Below are 13358 nucleotides of genomic sequence, written 5' to 3'. Positions count from 1 at the left end.
ATGTGGGTTCTGGGATTTGAACCCGGGTCTTCTGCAAGAACAATCAGTATTCTTAACTGCTGAGCCCCACATTCTTACCTTTTAATTTTTAAAAGGTTTTATTACTCTTATGAAAATTATCTTTATTTTTTTTTTACTTTTCTTTGATGCAGGTGGCACACACCTTTAATCTCAGCCCTTGGGAGGCAGAGACAGGTGTATCTTTGTGCGATTGAGGCCAACCTGGGCTACATAGCAAGTTCTGGAACAGTTGGGAATACAGGGAGACCCTGTCTTAAAAGGCAAAAACAAACCAAACGAAACAATCAGGCCACTATTGCACTAGTGGGGACATCTTGATTGAAATGTTCTTGCTGTAGCATGCAGGGTCCAGAGCTGGATCAGATAACTGTTGGCTTTTCTCCCCTTGTGACTGGCAATTATTTTACAGTACTTTGAAAGTTGGTCAACAGGAAGGAATATCCAAACTCATACTCAGTATGATTTTTCCATGTCCTATGATCAAAATGTGTGTTTTCTCCAGTCACAGGATCCTAATACCCAGTTGCCCCTTAGGGGCTTCCTGGCCCACAGCTCAGGCCTAGAATGCACTATGCAGTTGAAGCCTACCTCACACTCAGGTGTGATCTTGCCTGTGTTTCTGGAGTGCTGCAATGCACCACTGTGCTCACCTCACTGTCTTATCTCAAAGCATTTCAGCTACACTTTGCTGAATCTCTCCTTTCATCTCAAACGGGCTGCTTATGTCCCACAGATATTCTCCCTTGCTGTTGAAGGCATGTAAATTTAATGTGGAGATATTTTTCTCTCAGAAACTGTTGCTTCCCTCCCTTCCTCCATCTGCCATTGCCCACTCTGCTCTGCCCCTTGCCATTATGCTTAAAACTTGGTGTGATGTTCCTTTTTAGTCTAAGATGTATTTAATTAAATATTAGCTTTATATCTTGTCTGAATTATAGAAAGCCTCTTGGCATTTAATGAAAACAGTTCCCCAGTGTATGGTTCACAAACTGAATTTCAAATATGTCTGCCCCTCTGATGAGATAATTGTCCAGAATTTTTCTGATTATAAAAAGGAATGTTTTCCCGGTGGCTTTGGTCAATCACTGTGGTATACAACTTGCTTGGTGGATGAAAATAAATACTTGGCTTTTCTTCTCTGAGTTTGAAGTATGAACATTGTCTAGGTATGACTAAGGCTTTTCTTAAAGGCCCTAATATAAATATTATTTGTGCATACTGGGAGTTAGTGGAAATTTTAAATGTGCCTCAGGTCTTGTGGGAAATCTTTATGTCTGGCAGTTATAACAGGAAGCACGAGACTATACAGGCTCAACCCAGACACAAATGCAGCATGGATGGAGGTGGACAGGAAGCCTGGCCCTCAGGAGGAACTATCAGCAATTGCCGGCTTCTAGGAGAGGGAGAGTTACCTTTCTTTAAGGGTGTGATGCCAGGTAAGTTGATAAGGAGTATTTGGGGACACGTACTAGACTTAATAGGCCTTCAAAAATATTAAAGGACATGAAGTTGGTGGAGATGGAGGAGGGAATCTGAAAATGATTAAAATATGTCCAAGAAATTCTCAAAGAACCAACCCTCACTGGTCATTTGTGCAGTGTTGGAAGTTACTGGAAACATAAAATGGGTAAGGACTTATGGGAAGTCCTATGGCATTTGAGGCGAGCTCTGGACAGGTGGGTGACCTTTGGGCGGCTGCACTAGAAAATCTTCCCCTGTGGTGGTCCTGATGGAATGCCTCTCGATGATTCATCCCCAGCTTGTATACCCCAGTACTGCGAACCCTGGAGCAAGCAGGGCAGAATTACATGCAAATAGCAGGGACCTGTGGCAGGAATCCCAGGCGAGGACCCAGGGACCCTCCCCGTCTCCTTGTATGAGGGTCATTAAGTTTGCAAGCAGGCCTGGCTGATTTAATGAAGATTTTTTTGGGGGAAGACTGTGTCCTAAAGTAGCGTAATCATACTTATTGCAGCATCATTCACAACAGGCAGGCTGTGGAATCAGCTGCGGTGTCCATCAACGGATAAAGAAGATGTTTTTCTGCTACAAAGAGGAATGAAATACTGTCATTCACAGGAAAACAGAGGAACTGGCCGGCAGTATGCTGTGGCAATTATGACAGATGGATTTAGACCGCTGCTGCACTTTTTGAAGTGGAAAATTAAAAGAAAAGAGTGACCCTAGAAGAGGAGCCATGGGGCACTGGAAGAGACAAGAGGATTCGACTAGAGGGGTCGGTGAGAGTCGGCGAACGGAGGAGGGCAGACACTGACAGAAGCAGGCTGCACGCATGCATGGGAGCTCCAAGTGTGGCATGTCCACTTGCACAGCTACTGTGCATTATTAGTCACAGCGGAGTCATAGGTGGAAGTCCCCGAGGGTCCCTGATGCTCCACGGGATGAGAAGTGGTGCTAGTCCACCTGTGGCCGCACGGTGGCGACATCGAGGTGTCATGTCTGGGTGCTGGGCTGAGAAGCAGAGGGGAGCTGAGTCCCCGCTTGCCAGGGGACTGACGCGGTTTCCTCTTGGTGAGTGAAGTCCGATGTCTTCCCAGGATCTTCCTATTTAGTAGAGTAGGATAAAAAGGGACATGAACACCTAATCGAATATCTGTGTGGGGATGCCAAGCTAGTATCTGTGATAAGGTCCAAGCGTAGGAAACACGACCTAGTATCTGACCCTACAGCCCTTGGTGCCGGAATCGCTCTATTTCTTATCTTTTTGACGCTTGCAGTCAGCTCACCACGACCTCTTCATCGTCATATACTTGCCATCATTTCACCCTTATGATGAGATCTACATTATCCAGGAGCTGGGGTTTCCACTTAGATTCCTTGACTCCATTTAAACACAACAGGAACGGTCCACTTCAATGGCACAGAAACTCCACTGGGATTATAAGGTTACTATGGACTGGATTTGTCATGTAAACATAGAGAATTATGATAATTGTTTGGTGCATTTTTATGAAGCTGCTGCTTGATAATTTGGCATTGGTGAAACAAAATACCGACAGTGTGCTGCACTACAGCAAAACCCTCTGGTGGGCACTGTTTTGATTCTTGCTCAATGACATTTACATGATGAGTCAACCGACCGCAGAGTGGCTAACCCAGTAGCCACAGGAGTACAAAAGGCCAGTCAGGAAGCTTGTGTCAGCAGCTTCATCAGTAAAATGTCAAAAGAGAGACCTTTCTGCCCACACTCACTGTCACTCGATTCACTGGAGCTGAGATGTGAAATCAGCTCACGTGCCTATCGCCAGAAAAATAAAGAAAATATGCTCTGTATGTATAACACAGCAGTTTTCAGCTATAAAAATGAAATTCCTTCACAGTCACAAAATGGATGGAGGTGGAGGACAATGCAGCGGACCGTGTAATGGATACACAGGGAGATTTACACAGGGAAGCAAAAATGTCTGAGTGCTAAACATTGGCGAATACAGAACAGCGAGCCAGTGGAAGGGAAACTGCAGAGGCGGCTAAGATTTGCTTCTCAAATGCAATATATATGTGATCAAAATATCACAGTGAACATCGTTATGCCCAAATGATATGTTAATCAAGAAGAAAAAGTTAAAGAAAGGGCGGGAAAGAATGAAGGGAAGTGAAGGGAAAAGAAATGGAGACGGCGGGGATGGTGTAGTCCTGATTTTTCTCCTTTCTGTGACTGACAAGAAATAGCTTAAGGGAGGAGTAGCTTGCTTTGGCTCAGGGCTCGGGAGCACAGTTTGTGACCTGCGGAAGGAACGGGGGCAGGACCAGCTGTGCTGATGGCAGTGTAAAGCTGATTCTCACATCCGAGAGGATCAAGACATAGAGCAAAGGGGGATATCAGCTCTCAACTGTCATTTTCCTGTTCCTAATTAAAAAAATTTATTTATTGTTTTTATTTTATGTGTATGAGTGTATTGCCTGCATGTATGCGAGTGCACCCGTGTCATGCAATGCCACAGAGATCAGAAGAGGGCTTTGGATTCCCCTGGAACTGGAGTTAAGGATGGTTTATAGCCGCCATGTGGGTGCTGGGAATTGAACCGGGGTCCTCTGCAAGAACAGTCAGTGCTCTTAACTGCTGAGCCATCTCTCCAGCCCCTCTTGTTGCTAATTTTTAATTTTAATTTTGTATCAATGAGTATCTTGCCTCTATGTATGTAGGTGTACCATGTATGTGCAATGTCCATGGATCCCCTGGAACTGGAGTTAGAGACAGTTGTGAACTGCCATGTAGGTGCCGGGAGCTAAACCCAGGTCCTTTGCAAGAGCAGCCAGTGCTCCTAACCACTGAGTCAATCCTCCCTTCTTTTTCTATTTTGAATCAGTCCAAGACTCCAGCCCATGGGGAGGGACTACGAATGTTCATTATGTCTTCTTTCCCCAATTAAATCTCTTTGGAAACACTGACACGGAGACATGCCCAGATTTATATCTGGTTAAGTTGGCAATGAAAATTCACCAGCAAAAGGGTAAGGGAGGGGAAAGGACAGAGACAGAGAGGAGAGAAGGGAAGGGAAGGAAGATGTGGATGTTAGCAGAGGGAAGGGAACAGGAAGGGTGGGAAGAAGGGAAGGAAGGTGATGAGAATTAATGGGAAGGGAAGACAAAGAACGAGGAAAGGACAGGGAGGAAGGGAGAGGAAAAGGAGGCGAGGGGAGGGGAGGTTAAGACAAACTCAAGAGGAAACCGAGTCGCTGCCTGAATGACAAGAGGTCCAAAACACCAACCGCTTGTCACAAAATGGTGGCTACTTGATGAACTCCGTACTCCAGAGCCTCCCTGGAGTACTGGGCTCAGGCAGGACTCTAACTGCAGCCACATCCTTAGTTCAAATCCCTTTTATTGTGCCATGTTTCTTTATAACTTTCACATGCTGTAATCTCTGTCTGAAACTCCTCCACACTGGCGATGTTCTACAACGTATGCATTCAGCATATCCCACAGGGTTTGGAGTGCGGTCTTGTCTACCGAGATGAATACATACCCAACCTGCATGGTTCACATATCTCTTATTTTACAGCTCTCCACCCTCCTTCAGGTGACAGATCAAGTGTGAGGGAAGAAGGAATCTTGACTTAAGAGATGCAGCAGCTCCCTTGCTTGGAGGACTGTTGTGTAGCAGTTTCCTCCAAGGCAAAACATTCCATCTTAGAGGACAGTTCCTTAAAGCACAGGATGTTCTAAAGGGAGGTGAAGTATTCTTCTTGCATGGAAGGATGTTCTAGGGGCTGAAGAGATGGCTCAGCTGTTAAGAGCACTGGCTGCTCTTGCAGAGGACCTGGGTTCGATTCCCAGCACCCACATGACAGCTAACAACAGTCCGTAACTCTAGTTCTAAGTGAATTTGATGCCCTCTTCTGACCTCCATGGGCATTGCACAACATGGGTGCACTTGCTTGCATGTAGGAAAAACACTCATACACATAGAATAAAAAAATAAACAAAACATTAAAAAAAAATAAACAGAATACTTTTTAAAAAATAAATAGAATAGCTGGTCATGGTGGTGCACGCCTGTAGTCCCAGCACTTGGGGGGCAGAGGCAGACAGATCTCTGTGAGTTCAAGGCCAGCCTGGTCTACATAGTGAGTTCCAGGACAGCTGGGGCTACAGGGAGACACTGTCTCAAAAAGACAAAAAAAAAAAAAAAAAAAAAAAAAAAAAAGAATAAAAAGTAAGATATTTTAAAAACATTTTATTGTTCTTATTCTCTGCCAGTGCTCTTAACCACTGAGCCACCTCTCCAGCTTCCAAAAATATTTTTAAAAAGACACAGGATGTTCTAAGTGAAGCATTCTATCCTGAAGGAAAGCGCATTAAACTCAGGAAGTAAAGAACTCAAAAGTTTCAAGAAGTGCCTGAAACTGGCCAGATCCACTAGTCCCCTCCCTCCCCACATCATATAAGCAGTAAGGACGGCTAAGAGACACTCCCGGACAAGCCAAGTGCCTGAAGACTCTCCGAGAATCTGAGTTTCTTAGAAGATGGTCATAAAAGCTGGCATCCTAGAAGGGGCTCAGACCAGCTGAGCTCCCTGGAAGTGCCAGAGACCAGGTGAGCTGCTCAAAAGAGGCTCAGAGTAACTGAGCTGCCCAGGGAGACCTGTCAAGTTGCCTGCAAGTTGTGTGCTGTGCTCCAGGTTTCCAGTGCTCATGAGTCATCACCTGTGCTAGGCTGGGCTTTGGTGGCACAGGTGTCTTTGAGTCATTTCTCCTGTATGTAACCCTCCACTCACACTCTGGTAAGTCACTCTGATAAACTCGTGTTCACCACTAGGCTTTCGTGGCATCTTTACTTGGGTTTGTCGTCAGTTTCCTATGTGGGGAAAGTAGATGATGGAAAAGAGTTGGTGCTTCCTGAGGAACGGGGTCATCAGTGTCATACGGAGCCTTACCTACCAAATTATACTGTCTTTCCATGTGATATGTTTGTGCATGTTTACAAGAGTGAGTGCAGTGGAATGCAGGCCCGGACTTGCATATGGAGGTCAGAGGACAACCTCATGTGTCCATCCTAGCCTTCTGCCTTATTGATACAGGCGTCCTCTGGTTTGCTGCTGTGTAGACAAGGCTAGCTGGCCCCTGAGCTTCTGGGGAATCTCCCGTCTCCACCTCCCATCTTGCTGCAGGAGCGCTGGAACTCCAGACACGTGCTAACATACCTAGGTTTCTGTGAGTTCTGCGAATATGAACCAACGTCTTCACTGGCAAGCACTTTTATTCACTAAGCCATCTCCCCAGAACTCTCCCCCAAATTACACTTTTATCACTGTAGAAGATCCGTGAGCATACGCATCCCCACAGGCTACCACGGAAGACAAGCTCAGCGACAAAACTCAGCACTCAGGAGTTTCTGGCTTCCAACCAAACTGCTTATTCTAATCACAGTTCTGTGGATATACAAAAGGACTAATGTGGTCTTCAAGTGTTCATACATGTGCACTTCTCATGGAGGTTTATTGTGGCACATTATATGAAACTGAGCTCAATGGTGCAGGAAACCAGACCGTTCAAGAAGGTGAACTAGAGAGGGCAGTGAAAACTGATGAACAACCACAGAGCACAAGCTACAGCATCCTCCTCCCCCCATTTTTGCTTGTGTGTGCTCAGGTGCATGTATGTACACAGGTGTGGGTGGATACACATGTATGGGTAGGCCAGAGGACAACCTCCAGTGTCATTCCTGAAATGTCATCCATTTTAGTTATAAAATCAGGTTTTGTAACAGTATGGAGTCTGGAGCTTGCCTATTCTGCTATCCCATCTGTCCGAGGAGCCCCAGGGATCTTCCTCTCTCTGCTCCCCTAGTGCTGGGATTACAAGTGTGCACCACCACGAGTGGTGTTTTGCATGCGTGGGTGCCGGATATCCAAATCAGGTCCTCATGCCTGCAAAACAATACAAACTAAGCTATCTTCCAGTCCCAGATCCACAGTTCCTAGCGGCTTTAAATATAGTACAGGGATGGGTCTGAGAAGGACTCCTCCTATACAGAAAACTAGAAAAATAGAGAATGCTCTTACATGGCTCAGCAAAGCTCCATATATCTTTAACTAAGAACCATCTTAAGAAGGGTACTACTTTTATGGACCAAGCTTCTCTGAGGATCAAAATACTCAGATCAATCCAGATGCAGATTCTATAGACAAACTAGTGAAGCTACAGAGACCAAGTAAGAGATGGTCATGTCAAGAAAGCAACAGCCTGGGAAGGGACGTGGGTGCTGGGAAGCCTGTGCTTTGATGGGTCATGGAGGGTCTCAGCAGATGGTGGACTTAGCCTACAAGAACAACTACTTATGTTTTTTTTTTCCCAAAGGAAACAAGAGTGCCAAGACATATGTGGCAAATTTCTCAGTACTCTCCAGCATTCCACTACAAAACTCAGGGATTTGACTGATTCTTTTATATTTTGAGGCATTCTAGTGGTCTACCACACCTTATACATTGGTCATGGCTCATGACGAACAGACTGGAGACTTCTGAAGTAAAGTTACACTAGTATAACACATGGAAAAGAAAGAATGAGAAAGGGAGAAAAAGAGGGAGATGTGAGAGAAGAGAGATGGGAGACAGTGGGAGTGACATAGTGAGGAAGGAAGGAGGCAGACAGGAAGGGAGGGAGAGAGGGAGGGAGAGAGGGAGGGAGAAAGGGAGGGAGGGAAGGAGGGAGGGAGGGAGATGGGAGGGAGGGACGGAGAGAGGGAGGGAGGGAGAGTTAAAAAAAAAATCTTGCTAAACTTATAATTACAATTTAAAAGATCCCATGTGGATGCGAGGAAGGTACATGCCATCCAGCAGCAGTGGAGTGCTTTCAAATCTTCCCCTCCCCCTGCCACCAGAGAGCCAGACAAAGAGAGGGAAGGAGAGGGGGAGTCACTCTCTCCCTGCCTCATTCATCTTTAATTCCAATTGCATGGGCCCCAGCACTTTCTCCTGGCATCCTCAGGTACCAGCTCACATATGACATATACACACATAAGCAGAGAAACAAATTTTTAAGAGAAAAATATTTTTGGTCTGGTGTGGTGATGCACACCTTTAATCCCAGCATTAAAGAGGGAGAGGCAGACAGATCTCTTTAAAATGGAGGCCAGACTGCTCTACATAATGAGTTCCAAGCCAGGTGGGGTTACAAGGAGACCCTGTCTTAAAAAGAGATTTCTGCAACTGAAATGTTTAACAATAATAAAATAGTAAAGGAAAAATGGTGGGCAATGAATAAGAGAGAAGGGAGGGAGGGAGAGAGAGGGAGGGAGAGAGGGAGGGAGGACGAAGGGAGGGAAGGAAGGAGGGAGGGAGGGAGGGAGAGAGGGAGGAAGGAAGGAAGGAAGGGAAGGAAGGAGGGAGGGAGGAAGAAGGGAGGGAGAAAAGAAGGGAGGGAGGGAGGGAGCGAGGAAAGAGGACACTAAGAGATCTGGTTTAGGTGAAAAAGCCAGAAACACTGGTGGCGTACCTTAGGCACCTAAGCAACTTATCTTTTTCTTTTTTCACTCCAAGGAACCAGGAGGAAGCTCCTGTTTGCAGGAGACACTGGCTTTGGTTTCCGATAAGGCTCTCTTGGGGACCTGATCTTACCATTTTGGTGTGTATAGTAGACCGAGACATCTCAGTACTTTCAGTTTCAATCTCTTTCCGCATCCTATTAAACCACTTCTTGTATTCCATTTGCACCTGGAAGTTTGAAAGTTAAGAAGCAGGGATTATATCCTGAATTTGGTTCAAGAGAAAGGACCCTAACATGAGAGACTAAAGCCACAGATGTCAGCTCCTACTCCACCACTCCAGTTACTTTTCTGTATGTACTTGGCCATGTTTGACTTTATTGATTTCATTTAAATTCAGTTTCCTCCATTATGAAAGGTCTTTATGCTAAATGTCATAAGGACTTCATCATGATGGTGGTGGTGATGGTGAAGGGGACTATGATGAGAATAGCCCTGGTGGTAAAGATGTAGATGATGATGGTGAGGTCAATGATGATAATGAAGATGGTATTGAGTATTATAATTATTATGGTGGTGCTAATGATGAATGCAGTGATAGTGAAGGTGATGGCTGTGATGATGATGGTGATGATGGCAAGACTGATCATAATTACATAGTTGCATTGATATCAGTAATGAAGATAATGATGGCTATGATGATGCACTGAACAGGGTGGTGATGGTAGTGATGAAGTGATGAGAACGCTGGCAGCAATTAGCAGAATGGTGATTATAATAATTATATTGGCATTGACAGTGAAGAAAGTGATGGGTGCAATGGCAGTGGGGTGATGATGGTGATGATGGTGACAGAGGTGATTGTGATGCTGATGATGGTGATAGTGGTGACTGTGATGCTGATGATGGTGACAGAGGTGATTGTGATGCTGATGATGGTGACAGAGGTGATTGTGATGGTGATGATGGTGACAGAGGTGATTGTGATGGTGATGATGGTGACAGAGGTGATTGTGATGGTGATGATGGTGACAGAGGTGATTGTGATGGTGATGATGGTGACAGAGGTGATTGTGATGGTGATGATGGTGACAGTGGTGATTGTGATGGGGATGATGGTGACAGTGGTGATTGTGATGGTGATGATGGTGACAGAGGTGATTGTGATGGTGATGATGGTGACAGAGGTGATTGTGATGGGGATGATGGTGACAGAGGTGATTGTGATGGGGATGATGGTGACAGAGGTGATTGTGATGGGGATGATGGTGACAGAGGTGATTGTGATGGGGATGATGGTGACAGAGGTGATTGTGATGGGGATGATGGTGACAGAGGTGATTGTGATGGGGATGATGGTGACAGAGGTGATTGTGATGGGGATGATGGTGACAGAGGTGATTGTGATGGGGATGATGGTGACAGAGGTGATTGTGATGGGGATGATGGTGACAGAGGTGATTGTGATGGGGATGATGGTGACAGAGGTGATTGTGATGGGGATGATGGTGACAGAGGTGATTGTGATGGGGATGATGGTGACAGAGGTGATTGTGATGGGGATGATGGTGACAGAGGTGATTGTGATGGGGATGATGGTGACAGAGGTGATTGTGATGGGGATGATGGTGACAGAGGTGATTGTGATGGGGATGATGGTGACAGAGGTGATTGTGATGGGGATGATGGTGACAGAGGTGATTGTGATGGGGATGATGGTGACAGAGGTGATTGTGATGGGGATGATGGTGACAGAGGTGATTGTGATGGGGATGATGGTGACAGAGGTGATTGTGATGGGGATGATGGTGACAGAGGTGATTGTGATGGGGATGATGGTGACAGAGGTGATTGTGATGGGGATGATGGTGACAGAGGTGATTGTGATGGGGATGATGGTGACAGAGGTGATTGTGATGGGGATGATGGTGACAGAGGTGATTGTGATGGGGATGATGGTGACAGAGGTGATTGTGATGGGGATGATGGTGACAGAGGTGATTGTGATGGGGATGATGGTGACAGAGGTGATTGTGATGGGGATGATGGTGACAGAGGTGATTGTGATGGGGATGATGGTGACAGAGGTGATTGTGATGGGGATGATGGTGACAGAGGTGATTGTGATGGGGATGATGGTGACAGAGGTGATTGTGATGGGGATGATGGTGACAGAGGTGATTGTGATGGGGATGATGGTGACAGAGGTGATTGTGATGGGGATGATGGTGACAGAGGTGATTGTGATGGGGATGATGGTGACAGAGGTGATTGTGATGGGGATGATGGTGACAGAGGTGATTGTGATGGGGATGATGGTGACAGAGGTGATTGTGATGGGGATGATGGTGACAGAGGTGATTGTGATGGGGATGATGGTGACAGAGGTGATTGTGATGGGGATGATGGTGACAGAGGTGATTGTGATGGGGATGATGGTGACAGAGGTGATTGTGATGGGGATGATGGTGACAGAGGTGATTGTGATGGGGATGATGGTGACAGAGGTGATTGTGATGGGGATGATGGTGACAGAGGTGATTGTGATGGGGATGATGGTGACAGAGGTGATTGTGATGGGGATGATGGTGACAGAGGTGATTGTGATGGGGATGATGGTGACAGAGGTGATTGTGATGGGGATGATGGTGACAGAGGTGATTGTGATGGGGATGATGGTGACAGAGGTGATTGTGATGGGGATGATGGTGACAGAGGTGATTGTGATGGGGATGATGGTGACAGAGGTGATTGTGATGGGGATGATGGTGACAGAGGTGATTGTGATGGGGATGATGGTGACAGAGGTGATTGTGATGGGGATGATGGTGACAGAGGTGATTGTGATGGGGATGATGGTGACAGAGGTGATTGTGATGGGGATGATGGTGACAGAGGTGATTGTGATGGGGATGATGGTGACAGAGGTGATTGTGATGGGGATGATGGTGACAGAGGTGATTGTGATGGGGATGATGGTGACAGAGGTGATTGTGATGGGGATGATGGTGACAGAGGTGATTGTGATGGGGATGATGGTGACAGAGGTGATTGTGATGGGGATGATGGTGACAGAGGTGATTGTGATGGTGATGATGGTGACAGAGGTGATTGTGATGGTGATGATGGTGACAGAGGTGATTGTGATGGTGATGATGGTGACAGAGGTGATTGTGATGGTGATGATGGTGACAGAGGTGATTGTGATGGTGATGATGGTGACAGAGGTGATTGTGATGGTGATGATGGTGACAGTGGTGATTGTGATGGTGATGATGGTGACAGTGGTGATTGTGATAATGGTGATGGTGATAGTGTTGAGTGTGATGATGATGATGATGGTGACGATGTGATGGTGGTGATGGTGATGGTGGTGATGGCAATGGTGATGATGGTAATGGTGGTGGTGAGAATGATGATAGTAATGAATAAAATGATTGTGATTATGATAATTATGTTGGTGTTGACAGTGAAGGATATGATAGGGGATGATCATGATGGTGGTGATGATGTGATGAGAATGATGATGGCCATGAATATGATGGCAATTATATTAATTATGGTGGTGGTGGTCATGGATATGATGGTGGCTTTGATGGTGATGACGATGATGTTATTGCTGCTATTGGTGGTGATGATAACGATGGTGATGATATTAATAGTGGTAATGAAGATGATGAGCAGAAGATGGTGGGGGTATGAGGACAGTGGCTGCTATTTGCTGAACAACAGGTAAATGCAAATCACTTAACATACAGCATAACATTTAACTTTCATATCAACTCAATGAAAGAAGTGTTCTTTCTACCTCCAATGCAAGACCAATAAGCCAAATCTCATGAAAGTAGCCTTCCAAATGCTGTTACTTTTAGTCCAGAGCTCTTACACTAACCAGTACACTAAAGTTCATCTCACAATTCCATGAGTTGCATTTCTTTTTTTTTAGTGTCTCAAAAATCAGTATAACTATATTTGCTTCCATTCTTTTTCCATTAACATAAAACCAGAGAAAGCAAAAATGTTTTGTGTTTACAAAGATGGACTGTCTCTTTACCCAGAGAACAAAACCTCAAATGAGAATGGAGAAGATGAAAGCCCCCCCAACCCGAGCTGACCCTTGTCATCCTAAGACAAAGCCCTCAGTCCACTTGCTGGGGACCCTGTAAAATGGCCAGTTCAGATGAGGGCAAAGAAATCAGGCCAACCCATTCCTGTGATACAAAGCTGAACAGAAGCTACACCACAGATCAAGTGCCTGTATTCAACAGGACACAGGAACCAGGGGGGTTACTTATGAAAAAAAAAAAAAAAACAGAATTCATTTCAGGCACATTTTTTATTTTAATTTTTTTTTGTTTTTAAATCAGTAAAAGAAACTGGGTCTTAGAAGC

The 13358-nt window shown here is 45.5% G+C and overlaps 1 protein-coding gene across 1 annotated transcript in view; it reads right to left on the bottom strand.

Moving 5' to 3' along the window:
• Positions 1-2343: 2343 nt before the first annotated feature.
• Adgre3 (adhesion G protein-coupled receptor E3) overlaps positions 2344-13358 on the bottom strand; it is a 49722-nt gene continuing 38707 nt past the window's right edge. Inside the window, exons 15-16 of the mRNA XM_017799093.2 lie at positions 9101-9196; positions 2344-2586 (exon numbers count right to left, since the gene is read on the bottom strand). Of these exons, the coding sequence (XP_017654582.1) occupies positions 2476-2586; positions 9101-9196 (207 nt within the window). The 3' untranslated portion in view covers positions 2344-2475. The remainder of the gene's footprint in view (positions 2587-9100; positions 9197-13358) is intronic.

The sequence above is a fragment of the Nannospalax galili genome, unplaced genomic scaffold, assembly GCF_000622305.1.
Source record: "Nannospalax galili isolate Female #2095 unplaced genomic scaffold, S.galili_v1.0 scaffold77, whole genome shotgun sequence".
Lineage (NCBI taxonomy): Eukaryota > Metazoa > Chordata > Mammalia > Rodentia > Spalacidae > Nannospalax > Nannospalax galili.
This window is presented reverse-complemented; position numbering and strand designations above follow the sequence as displayed.